Source organism: Xenopus laevis, chromosome 8L, assembly GCF_017654675.1.
Source record: "Xenopus laevis strain J_2021 chromosome 8L, Xenopus_laevis_v10.1, whole genome shotgun sequence".
Classification (NCBI taxonomy): Eukaryota; Metazoa; Chordata; class Amphibia; order Anura; family Pipidae; genus Xenopus; species Xenopus laevis.
Window position 1 is genome coordinate 61109333 of NC_054385.1, and position 18594 is coordinate 61127926.

The window sequence follows — 18594 nt, forward strand, 5'->3', positions numbered from 1 at the left end:
TTACTTTTTTCATCCTCACTCACTGTGTATATATAAAGGATAGGGTGAGAGTGTAATTGGAAGAGGAATTTAAGAGTAAAACAGACCAGGCCATTAGAAAAATCCAGAGAATTAATATGCAGAAATATATAATGTGTATAGGCATTTGCCATGAAATTGGGTGAGACAAAGAAATGGTATGTGGTGGGTTATAAAGTACTAATTGCAGAGAAGGTCAAAGTTACATGTTAACAATGTAGAACAAGAGTTAGAGCCAGATAATTCTCAAGCCGTAACACTGAAAAGGATAATCATGTGTGAGTAATTGTGATGGCACATTTGTGTACCTTACTCTGTTGCAGGGGTTCCTTGTGACCTCATGCTGATTTTTCTGTGGATGCCCATGATTTGGGATAAATACGCACTGACATATTAAGTGAAGTGTCCCTTATCCTATGTCACCACTGGGCATGCAGAAAAGTGTTGATGACATAGTCCAGTGTTGATGACATAGTCCAGCCACACCAGTACTGTATGTAAGTGCCCTGGAGTAAGCCTGTGTGTCCCTACATGAATTAACCTTCTTCCTCAGCTGCTGCCTTCTGTTAACAGCTTTTTAACTGCATTACCCTCCCAGTCACACACTGACTATCTGTCATGTATGTACAAGTTTAATGGTATTATATAATATATGGAGCATTGCATTCACACACAGACACACACACGCTGTCCATAACATTTATGATCTCATAAAACAAAGCAAACAACATCATTGCATAATGCAAAACTGAGGAGAGTGTTTTTCAGATAAAAAAAAACAGGCTAAAGCTTTGATATACAGATGACATTGTATTTGTTCAGCTCGGGCATTTGGTTACAAGTAGAGATACAAGCAACAAATATAAATTCCTCAGTCCTACAGGATCATCTCCCACCCTCTCCAACGTCATGCAAGGCTGCAGGCAAATCCCAGTGAAGGAGGTGGGAGCTTAAGTATCCTCTTCTTTATTCTAGCATCCCCCTGCACACAATATAAGATGAGAGACTGTGCTATGGCTGGCAATGCTGTTTGGCTGTATGGGATCTTGTGCAGCCAATGGGCAGAAAGAGGAGACAGAAAATAGATGCAATGTTGCTGGCTCTTAACTTGCAGAATGAAAGTTTCTTGCTCAATGTCAGCCACGGGGAGAGTCGAGACTCTCTGCCTCCAGTCACTGGGCTGAGCCGGACAGCACACAGTGTGGTGGCAGTCTGCCTGGGCTGTATCTTGGTACTTGGATCTCTGTACAACTCTTTCGTACTTCTCATATTCATCAAGTTTACAGCAATCAGAACCCCAATAAACATGATCCTGCTGAATATCAGTGTCAGTGACCTATTGGTCTGCATATTTGGGACTCCGTTCAGCTTTGTTTCCAGTGTATCTGGGGGCTGGCTGCTGGGGCAGCAGGGGTGCAAGTGGTATGGATTCTGCAATTCCCTTTTTGGTAAGTATCCCTGGCAGATGGCAAAGCACTTATTGTTGCACTTTATTATTTGAAATGTATTAATCCTCTACCTGACCTAACTAACCCGGAGGGTATTGCTGTAGCTTCTTATGTTTTAATTTATTCTTCATATGGATCATAGGCCATTGCTCATATTTGAACCTTTCTATGATTTACATGCAAAATATTAGAAATGTACAGGTATGGGATCACCTATCAAAAAAGCCCCTTCAAGCTAATTATTTTAATCATCTTAAGCAAATTATATTTTAAGTATTTTTTTCTATATAGTAATAACAACACAGTACCTTGCTATAATGAATTCATATTTGTAGCAAAACAATCCTCTTGTGTTTATTCAAATGTTATTTTAGCAGACTGACTTAAAGTATGGTGATTTAAATTAAAGAAAAAACTCTTGAAAACGCCAGGTCCCAATCATTCTGGATAAAATATCCCATATCTGTACAAATGTATTCTCGATGTACAGGTATGCATTCTCATAATAAAAGCTGATTTATGAATGTATACTTATTTTCCTACATAGCATGTAAACTGTTTGCCTTTTGGATCAATAGTATAGCAAGGAATAAGTTCAACCTACATACTAGTATTTCTTTTTAACATTAGGTTCTTTGTGCAATGTCCATGTGAATAGTATACTATATTGCAGCACTGAATGCTGTATGGCCTGGTCAGCTAGCTCACGTTAAAGGATGCCATCAGCATGAACGCAAAACAACTTTGATTCAAAATATTATGGATGCCCATTTAATTACATAAAGCCCATTTAAAGTGCAGTTCTACATTAGTCATTGCCTTTCAGTATGAATAGTTTTAAAAATACACCATTATAGGCAATAGAGAATTCCCCTAATTTAATGTATGTAATGGAATGTTTTCTTTCATTTATCTGTAGGCTTTATGTATTACAATTATCTATTGAGCACACTTTTCAGAAGTAGTGGTGAGGTTGAGCAAGTAATGAATTGTGACTATAAGTTTCTAGTGCCATAACATTACGGCACAATTTTGCATGGTACATTCTTTTATATAAATTATGTAAATGTCACAGGGAATGTTGTAGGAAATAGAGTAGTACTTTGATATTGTTGGATGTGTTCCAAAAGAAGTCATGTTACAGTTGGATGTAGCTGCACGTGTAAAAATAACTGATCTTGGAATCTGACTCTGATAAAAATATTTTGTGTAGTTTTACCCTAAGCAGTCAAAGTACAAAAGTGTTATGAACCCCCAACAAATTGCAGTACAATATGTGGTCAAAAAAAGACAAGTTTGTTAATTAGAATAGTGAGCTACCTACTATAATTAGTACCTGGTGTCAACATAGACATCACCTTGTCATGTCATTAGGGTGATAATGATGCCATCATTGTGTTTTTAAACCCTGATTCACTCTAAACGGTAATATGATATTGCTGACTTCTAAAATGCTCTAAGTAGATCATTATCACCCTAATGACCCTGATGAGGTTACATGTCATGTCTGTGTGACTGAGAGGTTTGAACTCTTTGCCATGCATTTAATTCTGCAGGAAGAACCCAGTTGAGTTGAATGTCACTTGGGTGAAACCTCACTTGCTGCAGGTGATTGCTGACAGCGTTTAGAAAGAATCACTTTTTCTGCCTTCCCTGCTGCCTGCTTCATCTGCATTGCTGGCACATTTACTGAACACACTTATTACAGTGCCAATGAGTTGCTGGTCGAACAGTTGGTTGTGCAGACTAAGGAGGAAGTAGAATCTGGGCTATAGGGAGAGCAGGTAGAATACAGAAAAAAGACTTACACTTACTTTATTAGACAAGGTAGGCAGGGTAGGGACATGGAATAAGCAGTACAGGTAAGGTAGGTACAGGAAACAGGTGGGGTAGGTACATGCAGAATGGCAAAGTTTGTAAAAATCCAAAAGATTGGAATCAATGGATTGCCTACTTAAGTCTAGGCAGAGGTTTAGGCAGGCAGGGTTCAAGTAACTAACAAACCATGTTCAAATACCAAAAGGATCAGCAATAGTAAAATGCATACTCAGGAACAGGCAGGAGGACCTCAAAGCAGACTACCTGATTATTTTCAGTGGGGGCTATAAATCTACTTTTTGTAGAGCAGTAACCTTACCCAATGGCACGTGGTCATCACACTGGGAACCCTAGAGGTGCCTCATTACCAGCTAGACTTTCTTGGTTTTTCACATTTTTCACATGATCTGGTAAATGTATTCTATCAGTTCATGAAAAGTTTTATGTGTAGAAAAGGGTTGCTTTTTATAACTTCCAGTGTCCCTTTAAGGATCCGCGGACATTGGATTGGTGTGAACAGCTTGTTAAAAAAAAAAATATATATATATATATATATATGTATATATATATATATATATATATATATATATATATATATATATATATATATGTGTACTGTATATATATATATATATATATATATATATATATATATATATATATATATATATTATATAAATATACATATTAGATGGGTTGCTGTATATCAGTAGTGTATTAGGTCGGTTGCTATATGTGAGCGATACATTAAGTGGATTGTTACAATAATTACATGAAATATGTTATTTTGTCACTTTTCTAGATTACCCCAGTGAAAATATTTCTGGTATTCAAGTATTTAAGCCAGTGCTATGTAACCTAAGCCCTGAAGTTGCAGTTCTACAAGTTCCAAAATCCCCAGTCAGCCTTAGAGGCTTCTACTTTATATGTTAATTTTAAAATACAAGTTACAGTTGCAAAAAATTGCTTTTGCGCTGTGCTTGCACAATATATTTAACTATAATAGAATTCCTAAAATAATATATAATTATGTCATTATTTTAATACTGTTACACAGACTTTTTCTCTGACAAAATGACTATAGGAAATGTCTGTTATGAATGAATGAACTTTGAGCAGCAGGTTACACCAACCTCTTGGATCAAGTTGTTTGTTAGAGGCACAGGCTGTGGTTCCATTCAAACAGCACATGATTTAGTGATCGCAAATATAAAGCTGTTACTGTTTTCACTTTATAGAGCTAATGCAAAATGGCAAGTGTAAACCATCTTTGTGCAAAGGCTACAACTGGCTGAGGGGGGTAATGTAATTTGCCCATATCTAGTAACCCATAAGATGTTTGATCAATAAATGCTATTTGTTGATTGTTTGCTCTTGGTGTCTAGACCTTTATTACATAACTCCCTAAACTTAGAAGTTATCATTGGTTACTGGAGGTTGGTACATTTATAAAGCAATTTTAGAGCAAAGCGACATAAGGCAAAACAAATGGAACAATGGTATGTAGTGGCTGGGCAGTAGTTGCTTTACAGCAGACAGTGGTCATTACAGCAATTATATGTTTCAGCATCAATGAATTTTACGGCTGCAGCCTTCGATAAATGTGTTTATTACTGAGTAAGCTCAACCCTTTTCTTAATATTATTATGTACATTATGATATTCATTGGTTTATATACTAGTCAATATCACAAAACTGATATTCCATAGCAATTGTCAACCATACAACATATTTCTTGGTGGTATAGTGGGTACTGCTTTCCACCTTTAACTCTGATACAAAGTATGAGGCTGGTACAAGAACCAGTAGACTTTAAAGGAGAACTAAAAAACATTAATTTGGCTAAAATTGCCATATTTTATAGCTTCTCAATAGTAGCAATAATCCAGAACATCAAACTTGTCACATGCTCAGTGGGCTCTGAGCAGCTGTTGAGAAGCTAAGCTTAGCAGTCAAAATTATCAAGCAGAAAATGATGTTGGAATCTAATAAAGGCTGATGATACAAGGCTGATTATTAAATTCTCATACTCACTGCACTGGTTTCTGAACTGCAATTTAGTAATTATCTGTATTAATTACTAAGCAGCCTTATATTGTGACATTTATAGTCTATGTGTACTGTAAATTGTGAGTGGGTCCCTAAGCTGAGTAAGTGACAGCAGCACAGAGCATGTGCAGTGAATCAGCAGAAAAGAAGATGGGGAACTAATGGGGCATCTTTGGAGACACATATAGAAATATAAAGTTTAAGAGACTCTCCCTATTATCTCCTGTTTCACTGTTTAACTGATGCGTTTTTTTCCAAAACGCATCAGTTAATAGTGCTGCCCCAGCAGAATTCTACACTGAAATCTGTTTCTCAAAAGTGCAAACACCTTTTTTTATATTTAATTTTGAAATCTGACATGGGGCTAGACATATTGTCAGTTTCCCAGCTGCCCCAAGTCATGAGACTTGTGCTCTGATAAACTTCAGTTACTCTTTACTGCTGTACTTCAAGTTGGACTGATATCATCCCCCCCCCCAGCAGCCTAACAACAGAACAATGGGAAGGTAACCAGATAGCAGCTCCCTAACACAAGATAACAGCTCCCTGGTAGATCTAAGAACAACACTCAATAGTAAAATAGTAAAGTCCCACTGTGTCACATTCAGTTACATTGAGTAGGAGAAACAACAGCCAACCAGAAAGCAGCTCCGTCCTAAAGTGCTGGCTTATTCTGAAAGTACATGATCAGGCAAAATGAACTGTGATGGCTGCCTACACACCAATACTTCAACTAAAAAAAATACACTTGTTGGTTCAGGAATTACATTTTATATTGTAGAGTGAATTATTTGTAGTGTAAACAGTGTAATTTAGAAATAAAGTGAGCATGAATTTTGAAGCAAACTACTGACAAACGAATAAACCATTTATTTCCAAAAGGAGTGAGATTGCAACATAAAGAACTGGGGTTATCTTTAAGGGTTGACATGACAGCACCTGTTAACATTAAAGGGGTTGTTCACCTTTGAGATAACTTTTAGTATGATGTAGATATTGCTATTTTGAGACAATTTGCAATTGTTTTTCATTGTTCATTATTTGTGGTTTTTAAGTTATTTAACTTTTTATTCAGCAGCTCTTCAATTTGTATTTTAAACAATCTGGTAGCTAGGGTCCAAATTACCCTAGCAACCATGCACTGATTTGAATAAGAGACTGGAATATGAATAGAAAGACAATTAATAAAAATTAGCAATAACAATACATTTGTAGCCTTACAGAGCATTTGCTTTTTAGAAGGGGTCAGCGACACCCATTTGAAAGCTGCAAAGAGTCAGAAGAAAAAGACAAATAACTATACAACTATAAAAAATAAACAATGAAAACCAATTAAAAAGCTGCTTAGAATTGGTCATTCTATAACATACTAAAAGTTATTTTAAAGGTGAACCACCCCTTTAAGGAGTGAACCATTTACTTATTAAACCAAAGCACACACAATCCATCTGCAAAAATGTATATTCCTATTCCTACATACAGAGAAGCATTCATACCAGCACTGGCACACAGCTCATTTACATCTATAATTTAAAGGGATTCTGTCATGATTTTGATGGTGTGGTTTTTATTTGAAAATTACACTGCTTACACTGCAAAAATTTTATTTGTAACCCAACAAGTGTATTTTTTTAGTTGTAATATTGGTGTGTAGGCAGCCATCTCAGGTCATTTTGCCTGGTCTTGTGCTTTCAGAAAGAGCCAGTGTTGCACTATGGAACTGCACTATTGAGTGCTGTTCTTATATCTACCAGGGAGCTGTTATCTTATCTGGTTACCTTCCCATTGTTCTCCTGATGGGCTGCTGGGGAGGGGAGGGGTTGATTTCACTCCAACTTGCAGTGCAGCAGTAAAGAGTGAAGGAAGTTTATCAGAGCACAGGTCACATGACTGAGGGCACTTTGGAATCTGCCAATATGTCTAGCCCCATGTCAGATTTCAAAATGAAATAGAAAAAGAATCTGTTGGCTCTTTGGTAAAATGGATTTCAGTGCAGAAGTCTGCTGGAGCAGCACTATTAAAAAAAACATGTTTTCCCATGACAGTATCCCTTTAAAGATGAACCCATACTTTTCTTCTCCGTGTTGTATCATTTGTGCACTAGACTACACAGGTGCAGTTCTTGTGGGTGAAAAATTGGTTGTACGTTACATTAGAATGTAGCTGCACAGCTAGATAAACTTATATTCAATACAGACAACAAATACTTAAGATGGTATATTTATATAAGTGGCTTCCTTAATAGCAAATGTATTTTACACAAGCTCAAGGACAGTATTACTACTAATGGGTATGTTGACTCTCCGGGGAGCATAATTAGCACACTAGAAAGGGTTAACAATCATGCATGCCAACATGAATTACCCTCCGTTTAATCATGACAATAATGAACATTTTTAACATAATTTCATATATCCATTACACTCTGATACCGGCACTCTCGATAACAACGGTAAATGTGCCTGGGTGCAGGGACGGCAAAATAACTCTCTAAATAAATCTCCGGAAGAATCCGCACTCACAGGTCTTACTCATTACAGTTTATGTTTTATTTTAAAATCATGGTCAGGCGTTTCGGCCGACCCACGGCCTTTCTCAAAGTGTCATACAAGTAATGAACAATGCCTTAAATCGCGGGAAAATATATATATACTGTAACACATTTCTACTCCATTGAAATATCTTTAACAGGTCTTTAAATGTGTACATTTCTGTGGTTGTACCCACTGTGTCTTGCACATTCATACAGCTGTGAATTTTTACAAATTCCAGGGAAACAGCAGCGTTATCCATGACGTGTAGTCATCATCATAATTGAGCGTCCACCATTCATGCATGACATTGTAAATACAAAAAAATCCCCATAAATTAAAAAGCATATCAAACAATTGATACTTAATGCAATTCATCCCTTAGTTACATTAATTTAAGCTTTCGATACACAAATACACATGAATGCAGGTTTAGGATTCGTTATCCAGAAAATTCATATCCAGAAAGCTCAGAATTATGGGAAAGGTCGTCTCTCATAGACTCCATTATAATCAAATAATTAAATTTTTTAAAATAATTTCCTTTCCCTCTGTAGTAATGAAACAGTAACTTGTACTTAATTCATTGTTATTGGATGCAAAGCAATTCTATCGGGTTTAAATGATTTTCTAGTAGATGTACGGTATGGAGTTCCAAATTACAGTAAGATTCCTTATCCGGAAAGCCCCAGGTTCCGAGCATTCTGGATGACAGATCCCATACCTGTACCATGTAAATTATATTCTTATAAATGGTGCTTAGTATCAGATATAATTGGTGCGTATTAATGCAGTTTGTGACACATGACTATGAACGTGTGCATTAGAATAAAATAATGTACCCCTGTTGTAAAATATGAGCATATAAATATTTCATAAACCCAGAAAAACAAATATGTACCAATATCACATGAGCTTAGTCTGTCTTTGGTATGCTCCCTTGGCTAAATGGCTAAACATATCAAACACTTGCTTTTTCCCAAACCAAGGGTATTAATATGAATTAGGTCCCAAAGTCTTTTGGAAAGGCATTCCACTATGTACTGGAACATTATTGATGTAATTGCCTCTATTTAACAACAGGAGGATTATTGAGGGTGGGCACTCATGCTGGAAATAAGGCCTTGCTTGCAGTCAGTTTTTTAATTCATGCCACAAATGTTAATTAGTCTGAGGCCACTGCTCTGTGTAGGCCAGTCATGTTGTTACAATCCCATTTCAACAAAACAATTCTCCACAGACTGAGCTTTTGCAATAGGCCATAATTGTGCTGTATCATGAGAGCCTTCCTCAAACTATTTTCACAAAGTATACATTTTCAACAGGGTGATTGTACACTGTAGTATTATGGTTTGTTTTCACTAGAACCACAAAGTCTATCTCAAACCATAAAGAACCTCCTAAAACCCTTATTCCTCCTCAGTAAACTGTTGCATTCATACAAGTAATGTTGGCATCTGCCACATCCAGCTTTGTCCATCAGACTGGCAAACAATGAAGTGGCATTTATTCTCAACCCAATCCAGTCCAATTGTGCAACCGTTGCAATTCTCCAGCTATTGGTGACATTTCCCATGGCAGTATTAGGAAAACCCCATGCCCATTACAAAAAGTTTATGTGATGAAGTTGTTTACAGAGACAGTTTGAAACTTGGCTGGAAATGGTTCAGCTGAAGACATGTGAGTTTAGAATTTGTATTAATAAGAAGGAAAAAGTACCCCACTTGCTTCAAACTCGCTCAGCAATCACAAGATAAATTCCAGCTACCTATTGAATATAATCTATATTGCGTGCAAAATTACTGATTACTTTGTGGTAATCGTATGAATTAAGAAAAAAGTGCTTGTGCTATAATTTAACCGGTTAAAATACCAATTAAATTGAACTTAATTTAATTAATGAAATACATTTACAAATATAATACAGTTTATTCTATTGTATATAGTAGGGTTTACTACTATATAATAATATGATATATAATGTAATAATATGACCTTAGCTACAATCAATTCTATTTCACACTAATTTATATCCTTTTGCAAAAAGGTGTGTTAATATAGAAGTTGCTATTAAACCCCCTCCAGTCAATTGAAATTACAATACTTTTAAAGTGCTTAAGTGCTTAGATTATTAATAATGACTGGTAATTAACATAAATTCATTCAAACTTAATAATTAATTCATAAAATTTAAAGTGCTTAACAGTGCTTTAAATTTTATGAATTAATTATTACGTTTGAAGGTCATATTACTACATTTTTAAACCCTACTATATACAATAGAATAAACTGTATTATATTTGTAAATGTATTTGATTTATTAAATTAAGTTCAAATTAATTGGTATTTTAACCGGTTAAATTATAGCACGAGCACTTTTTTCTTAATTCATACGATTACCGCAAAGTAATCAGTAATTTTGCACGCAATATAGATTAGATTCAATAGGTAGCTGGAATTTAACTTGAGACTGCTGAGCGAGTTTGAAGCAAGTGGGGTACTTTTTCCTTCTTATTAATTCATTAGTTCTTACTGACTAAGGTCAGACCTCTGCTTCTACCGCAGGATAAATAAACTTGATAAAGGATCACCTTTTTGTTTCATAGTTTAGAATTTGTACTCATAGCAGTTATTACATTTTTGAGATTTTTTTTTTCCTCTAAAGTGTAAGCCTTGATCTCAATAATATCATTATTATTATCTTGTATTTATAAATTACCAACATACTAACTAGTGCTTTATAGAGGCTGTGTGTCAGTCACATCAGTCCCTGCCCAAATGGAGCTTACAGACTGATTGATTGCAGAATGTGTGTTTATCTCTTGCCTTAATATAGTCTTTATTACCTGCTGTTTATTTATGTTTGAGCAAATATATCATGAGATGCAACTTAGAAAAAAATGGAGACTTCAATAGGGTTAACATTGCAACCTAATTTGTAGGAATACTAAATAACAATAACATTGCAGCCTTAAAGAGCAATAGTTTTTTTTAATTGCTGGGGAGAGTCACCCCCATTTGAAAGCTGGAAAGTGTCAGAATAAAAAGAAGGCAAATAATGAAAAAAAAACACTATAAAAATAAATAATGAAGACCAAATGAAAAGTTGCCTAGAATTGGCCAGTCTATAACATACCAAAATGTAACGTAAAGTTCCTGTATGTATTGAGTTTGAAAAGGCTCTATTAGGAATAGGACTCATTTGTGCCAGAGAGCATCATCCCCATGCACCAAAATGTGCACAAATGGCAAATAGGCATAGTCACGTAGTCATTGTGGCAAATGGTAAATGAGTATAAATATCTGTCAGTATATGTAACATCGATCTCTAAAAACCACAACAGAGTCTAGCACAATTCAACTGGGAAACTATGCAGGCAAAATGTATCTCTAGCTGGTGGTCTACCAATGCAGGAAGAGTGAGGAAATTGGTATTGTTCATACCTTTTTTTTATAGCAAAAACATGGCAAAGCTTAGACATAACATTGTGGTTGCATGGTAAGTATTATAGACAGCTCGATAACTGCAAGATGCACTCTGAATTAGAATAAACCGACTCCACAAATGCCATCTTTGAACTACTCAAATTGTGTGACTTTTAATCTGATATATTAGATGACAGTATAAAATATGTTAATGATGAAATGTATAACAGATTTCTTTATGTACATTTCATTTATTTTTAGGATTGGTATCTATGGTTTCGCTTTCCATGTTGTCCTACGAGCGTTACCTTACAGTACTGAGATGCACAAAAGCAGACATGACAGATTACAAGAAGTCATGGCTTTGTATAATTGCGTCGTGGTTCTACTCCCTGTGTTGGACCCTGCCACCTCTCTTTGGCTGGAGCAGTTATGGCCTTGAAAGCTCAGGCACCACCTGTTCAGTTGTATGGAATTCAAAATCCTCCAACAACGTATCCTACATAGTGTGCCTTTTCCTCTTCTGTTTGGTCCTGCCCCTGCTCGTAATGATGTTTTGCTATGGACACATTGTCAGAGTAATACGAGGGGTAAGTTAATCCTGGAATTCTTTTGACACTACAGTATAATTCATTCAGTTATCTTAGTCCTGAATTTCATTATTATAATATATATATATAAAGTTTATAACACTCTTTTCCCCCTGTTTAATTTGATGAATAATTGATTCTAGTCTCTTCCTAGACAGCACATGCTTTATCAGTCATTTGTAGCCTTGGTTTGCACCTCTTTTTGGGAAATAGTATTACATATTACTTACAAACACTATCTAAGGCAGTGATCACTAACCAGTAGCTCGTAAGCAACATGTTGCTCTCCAACCCCTTGGATGTTGCTCTCAGTGACCTTAAAGAAGGTGCTTATTTTTGAATTCCAGGCTTGGAGGCAAGTTTTAAAAACCAGATGTACTGCCAAACAGACCCACCAGTAGGCTGCCAGTCCACATAGGGGCTACCTATAGCCAGTCACAACCCTTATTTGGCACCACCCAGGAACATTTTTCATTCTTGTGTTGCTCCCCAACTCTTTTTAAATCTCAATGTTGCTCACGGGTGGAAAAAGGTTGGGGACCTCTGATCTACAGAGTTATGTCACATTTTTTTTTCATTCTAATTTACTTCAGTGATTAAAAGACAAGTACATTTGCAGTTTAACTTGAGATGACAAATACATTTACCACAAGCAGCTGGTTGCTACCTGGAGATGTGCCAGGGGTAAATAGAATATTCATTCAAGTACTGTGCAATGCAGACAGTGAAACTCACTGCTGTGGGAAGGAAGGTGGAGCTCCAGCACATTTGCCTGGTCCAAATGAGAATGGAAGACAGATTTATTCAAATTTGTTATTTGGATTCCTGAGAGATTCCCATTAATTACTGCATTTTTAAAATCTTTCCTGACTGTTATGAAAGTGTTTTAATGAATTGACACATCAAGACTTGTTTTTAATAATGTTCCAGCTTGTCAGAGGTGTTCTTTTATTATTATGTATTATTATCCTTTATTTATACAGTACTGGCATATTTTCGCAGCACATCGTTCACATCTGTCCCTGCCCCAGTGGAATGTATAAACTAAGGTTAGGAGACTAATGCAAAACTTAACCAATTATTACTCTATAATAAAGGTGGGGGGGCATCCTGACGAAAATTGTAATAAAACAAAAAGAGAAATCCCCAAAAATGGAGCTACACAACAGCACCGGTTTAATTCAAATATAAAAATGTATTGAAAACACATGTGCATAAAGCTAAAATGATTTAGGACAAAGGGGGGGGGGCATAGTGCCCAATGGAAATCCCTATAAAGAAGGTTATATAGGTATCTTGCAATCCCACAGGGGTTACGTTTGTTTGTATCATATTTTATGACGTTAGATATAATGTGACAACCTAGTAATCAGATACAAAAAGCATGGCCACGTCAGTGTGGATAATTTCTAAAGTTGTGCTAAGGTTTAGCTCCATTGTGGGGGGTTTCTTGTAACTTTTTGTTTTGCTAAAGACCACACAGATATGGGGAAAACATACAAACAGCATGTGGGTAGTGCTCTGGCCAAAACTGAAACTCAGACTCAGGCACTGCAAGGTAGCACTAAATTATAACACCCTCTGAATAAGTCTCTGATAAAAAGTGCCCATTATGTTGATTGTAAGACAATGTTGGTCTGTAGGGGACTTATTAAATTGGTCATTTTGCCCATTACTACAGTTTCGTATTAAAGTAATGATGTGATTTGTAAATCAAAACAGATCTTTTTTTTTTTTAGAAGTGCTAACTGTTATTCCTGCTTGTAAAAAATGTGATTATTTAGAACTCTGCCCCAAACTCTGCAAGACCAAAACATAAAAGTGGGTGGACTGCCGTGCTAGGGCAACCTCCTATAAAACAGGTATAAAAGGAGGCATAAAAGTAAAACCCATTATGTTTGTTTCAGTAACTAAACAAAGTATCATGAAGTGTGTAATTACTGGGAGTCTAAGAATTGTATACAAAGCACATAAAATTCATTGTTTCTTTTTTTCATTCTTATGTTCAAATACCATAGACACCGATTGCAGGGTCGCTTAGGTGACATATAGGTAGTTTACCAGACCCCCTGTTGTGTTTTTACGTGAGCTAATCCAAGTATATTCAAGGACGGCTGAGCATTAACACCCACATGGTCACAGTCTGGGGTCTTTATTGACATATTCACTTGTCTTAAATCCAGTAATTTCTTATTAATTCCCTTCACTTAACTTCTGAAGTAAGAACTCAGTAGGATATATAATACTAAGCTCTACAATAGGAGTAAACAAATGAGAACCTATAATTAACCAGAACCAGTCAATGAATACAAACAAACAACTGAATATTCTGTATTTGGTTCTTTGAAACTTCTTCCAATGATCATGCCTGCATTGAGTGTTCATGCTTCTGCTACCTTTATTAGCAGGTCTGTAGGATCAACATGACTGCAGCTCAGAAGAGGGAACACCGCTTACTTTTTATGGTGGTCTGCATGGTCACCTGCTATCTTCTGTGCTGGATGCCCTATGGTTTAGTCTCTTTGATGACAGCATTTGGAAAACCTGGAATGATCACACCAACAGTTAGCATTATACCCTCTATTTTAGCCAAGAGCAGCACATTTATTAATCCATTAATTTACATCTTCATGAACAAACAGGTAAGGCTTACCTAAAAACAGAAAGATTACTCAGAGATGCCTTGAGATCACATCTCATTGAAATTTACTGGACACATGTATACCAACCAATATATAAAAGTTAGTTAAGGCAACTTTGAAAACATCAGGAGATATTTACTGGCCTGCTGGATGAAAGCAAAGGTCTGATTGGTTGCTATGGATTAAAAACTTTGCATTTGTTGTTACATTATTACCTAAGGCTTTGGTTTACAAGAATGTGGATCTGGCCCTCAGGGATGCAAAGAGCAGCACGGGGGGGGGGGGGGTTGAGTTTGAGCCTGAGGGTTAGTTTTAGTTTGATATGGGGATAATTATTTGCTCTCACAGATAGACCTGAAAACTTGACTAGACGCCCAGCTAGGGTGAAATTTAGCTTGACCATTTACTTGCTGCCAAAAGTGTTATTAGAATTTTTTCTAAATGGTTAATACACTAATGTTTCCCTATATTTGTAACTTTTTGTAAGTAAGGGACCCCTGACCAAAGCTTAGACCTCAAAGGTGGGCTTGAGCAAAGCAACTGTAATCATGCACCTAATGGAAGTTAAGTTAATGTAAGAGTAGTTATAAAAAGTTATAACTTTTAAAATAAGTTTTGATACCTCCAGCACCAGAAACAAAAAGATTAGGCAAATGGACAGGACAGTTTCATGTTGCAAAAATAACAAGTATTAACAAGAAATGTATTGTGCAATTAAGGGCTCCATGGTTGGAAACATTACTATAGTTTTAAATGCAATTATTATTAGGTGCTTACTTACAAGTGATAGATTGCCCAAGAGCCGTAACCCATTGCAGTCAGTCAATCTCTATATCTTATAAGTGAAAGCACAGTTCTGTATGAGCTCCATAATGTTGTTTGACTGAGAGAGCCGGTGTGCCCCAGTGGTGGAAGGTTATTTATATCCCCTTTGCCCCTCCTTGTATATTGCCTTTTTCAATTGGGAATTAATTATTCGTATAATCTTTGCAGCCTTGGAATTAGAGATTTGGGGGGTTGGCATTGCAGGAAAACAATGTGAAAGGGAAAAATGTTTAATACATCTCAGGGATATCCTACTTGTAACTTGCAACCCTCCAATTGTTATGGAACTATTGATCTACAACCATTAGCATTCTCTGGAAAGCCTTCCATAGTTAGCAGGATGCTGTGTGTCCATAGATTAGACACCTCCGATGCACATATTTAAAAAGTCTCCATCATAATGTAATATATACTTTTTTACCAATTACCAATGATTTCCTCCAAAGGGGCACCTACCGATGCCTGGGGTCACAGGCTCATCAGCTCTTCATATAGTATGAATATCTGTACACATTTATGTGATATGTTTAGAGATACCAATACATGAATAAAATAACAAAACAACTGAAAGTCCCATCAAAATAGATTTCATTAAATATGGATCAAGATAAGAATTTATTAATGCTAGAGAGATGCAACCAACATAAAGCTATGCTTAGTATTTATCTTGTCTTTGCTGCATTTTAATAGGGCAATGCATGAAGGTCATATGTTCTTGTGCAGAGAATTTATCAAAGGAGAAAAAACTCTGACTGTACATAAAGAGAGGGAATGTCATATTGGTCTTTGTGTTTCAATTTATTTGTCTAAAATTACAAGCATAAGCGAGAGATTTGACTCTGTTATATTTGTCTTTGTGTATAAATCAATATTTTTTTCTCTCTCCAGTTTTACAGGTGTTTTAAAGCATTACTCAAATGTGAATCGGGTCCTCACCATTCTGAGAATTCTACTTCTCGACAAAGCAGGGAGATGCGGCTGGAAACAAGGTGCAAGGTTCAAAGCAGCATCTTTTATACATACAAAGCCAGGAGGACAAAGGACACGACAACTTCACCAGAAATGCAAAGGAAATTGACTCTTACAGTACATTACAGGGATGATAGATGAGCTTTCATGTCAGACCTCCTGCTAGATAATCACAGCACTGGCGTGTAAATGACAAGAAAGACATCATGAATTTGAAATATAAGTACAAAACAGGCACATTGAATGAATCAACTGTCTTTGATAATAACAGTAATAACCAAGAACAAAATAGTGTTCTATGTATCCCACAATCCTATAATTCTGAGAGGTTTATTCAACATATTTTTTTCTCTGCGAGGACTAAATCTGTATTTGTATCTTGTACTTGACAGCAATAAGCTGTTACTATATGTCAGTCTTAACATAAAGTCAGAGTAAATGACAAAATCAATTGCTAATCTCTCCACCCCTATCCATGCGCAAGCTTGTCCCTGGGTTCTGAATTCTGATATATTGACTTTAAGAAAGTTTCAGCTTGAGTTATCTATATCTATCACATTTGCTGGGCATCAGTGCATCTGTCTGTATGTATGGTAGACAAGCTGTCAATAAGAGGCAAACAACTTTCAATCATGGGTGAAGTTCTGCTGTAACAGGAGTTTGTCAACCAAGGAGACTCAGGCATTCAGTGGTTCCAGGCTCTCGGTTTCCTTATTATATGAGAGTACATCTGTAGGAGGTAAAGTTCATATATACTGTTTCTTTGAGTAGAGAGCCTCAAAGGAAACCTTTGTGCTAATATTTGTTATTATTTACTGTATTGACTAAATCTAAAAACTGTGTGTGCAAAGGTGAGTGCTACAAGAATAACTAAATAACTAGGATGATATGTAGAATTTTACAGCATTCTCAAGTGGCACACAGGGTAGACCATGTCTTATTAGACAACCCTACTAATCATTAGGGACATTTTCACACAACAACGAGCTCATTTATAAACACTGGACAAATTTGCACCTGGATAGTGCCTTTAAGGAAGGCTGGGGATCCAGGCAAAATGTTAGTCTTCGCTTCAGTAAACTCCGTTGAATTTCATAAAACTGGTGGTTGCATATACTGTTGGTGTTTCTTTGTTTATGCCTATTACAGATGTACCCAGGCAAGCTAGAGGAGGTACACTTGAGCGCCTACTAGTGATGTTCGGGTTGATATATTGTTGACACGCACCCGATCCTAACCCACCGATCAAAACCAGTGCCTGGCCCAGCCCATGGGTCCACTTCTACTTATATACCCATCTGCCCTATCTCTGATGTCATGGAGGGGGGCAGGGCAGGCTCACATCTGTAAATAGACTTTTCCGGATGTAGGCATAAGTCGCGGGTGGGAATGGAGGCAGGAAGAGCTCGGCCTGAACCTGCCTGCGGTCCAAATATTTTGAGTGTCAGTCCAAACCTGACTGACCTGCGGGTAAGCCTGCAGGTTCTGCAAGTTTCGGGCCAGCCTACACATCATTAGTGCATAAATATATTTCTATTATATATATATATATCCAAATAATCCAGATATTTAAAATGATTTCCTTTTTCTCTGAAATAAAGCAAACAGTACATTGTACGATACAATTAATCCTTCTTGGAAGCAAAGCCAGTCTGTTGGGTTTATTTAATCTTTAAATGATTTTCTAGTAGACAAGGCATTAATATCCAAATTACAGAAAGGTCCGTTATCTGGAAAACTTTGGGTCCTGAGCATTCTGAATCCCAGGTCCCATACCTGTATAATATATATAGTGTATATATATATTGTGCCTGTCTAGGAAAAACAAATCTCCTCCTAAATGGATTAAGAGAATACCGTATGTTATCACAACATCACCAGGCAGAGTATTGTGCAGCTTCATGGCCCTCAGGGTAAAGAACCATTTATATTTGAGACATGGCATTTTCATCTGAGGCAACATTAAAGAGGTTGCCTCTAGTTCTATGTTGTGATGTTCATTATGGAGAGAAAATAGCTTCTGTATTACTTGTCTATTTGCAATGCACATCTAAAGCAATTACCGGTACAGAAAAATGTTATCTGGTGTGCCAGTTTATGAACTGCTCTTGAAACCAAACACAAAAGAGCTGAGACTGAGAGTAATTTGTGTTCACCCTCCACCCTCCACGTTTCTTACAATCAGGAACTGAAGTCAGGAGATGTTAGAGAAAGTGAGCTTTATAACTATATTGGACCTAGATTGGCACTAGCACAATAAAACATGTTTTAGTTTATG

The 18594-nt window shown here is 36.5% G+C and overlaps 1 protein-coding gene across 1 annotated transcript; it reads left to right on the forward strand.

Moving 5' to 3' along the window:
* The first annotated feature begins 1011 nt into the window (after positions 1-1011).
* tmtops.L (multiple tissue opsin L homeolog) lies at positions 1012-17911 on the forward strand. The gene is made up of 4 exons (XM_018230025.2): positions 1012-1466; positions 11552-11880; positions 14286-14522; positions 16236-17911. The coding sequence occupies exons 1-4, from the start codon at positions 1076-1078 to the stop codon at positions 16455-16457; spliced, it is 1179 nt and encodes a 392-aa protein (XP_018085514.1). The 5' UTR covers positions 1012-1075; the 3' UTR covers positions 16458-17911.
* The last annotated feature ends 683 nt before the right edge of the window (positions 17912-18594 follow it).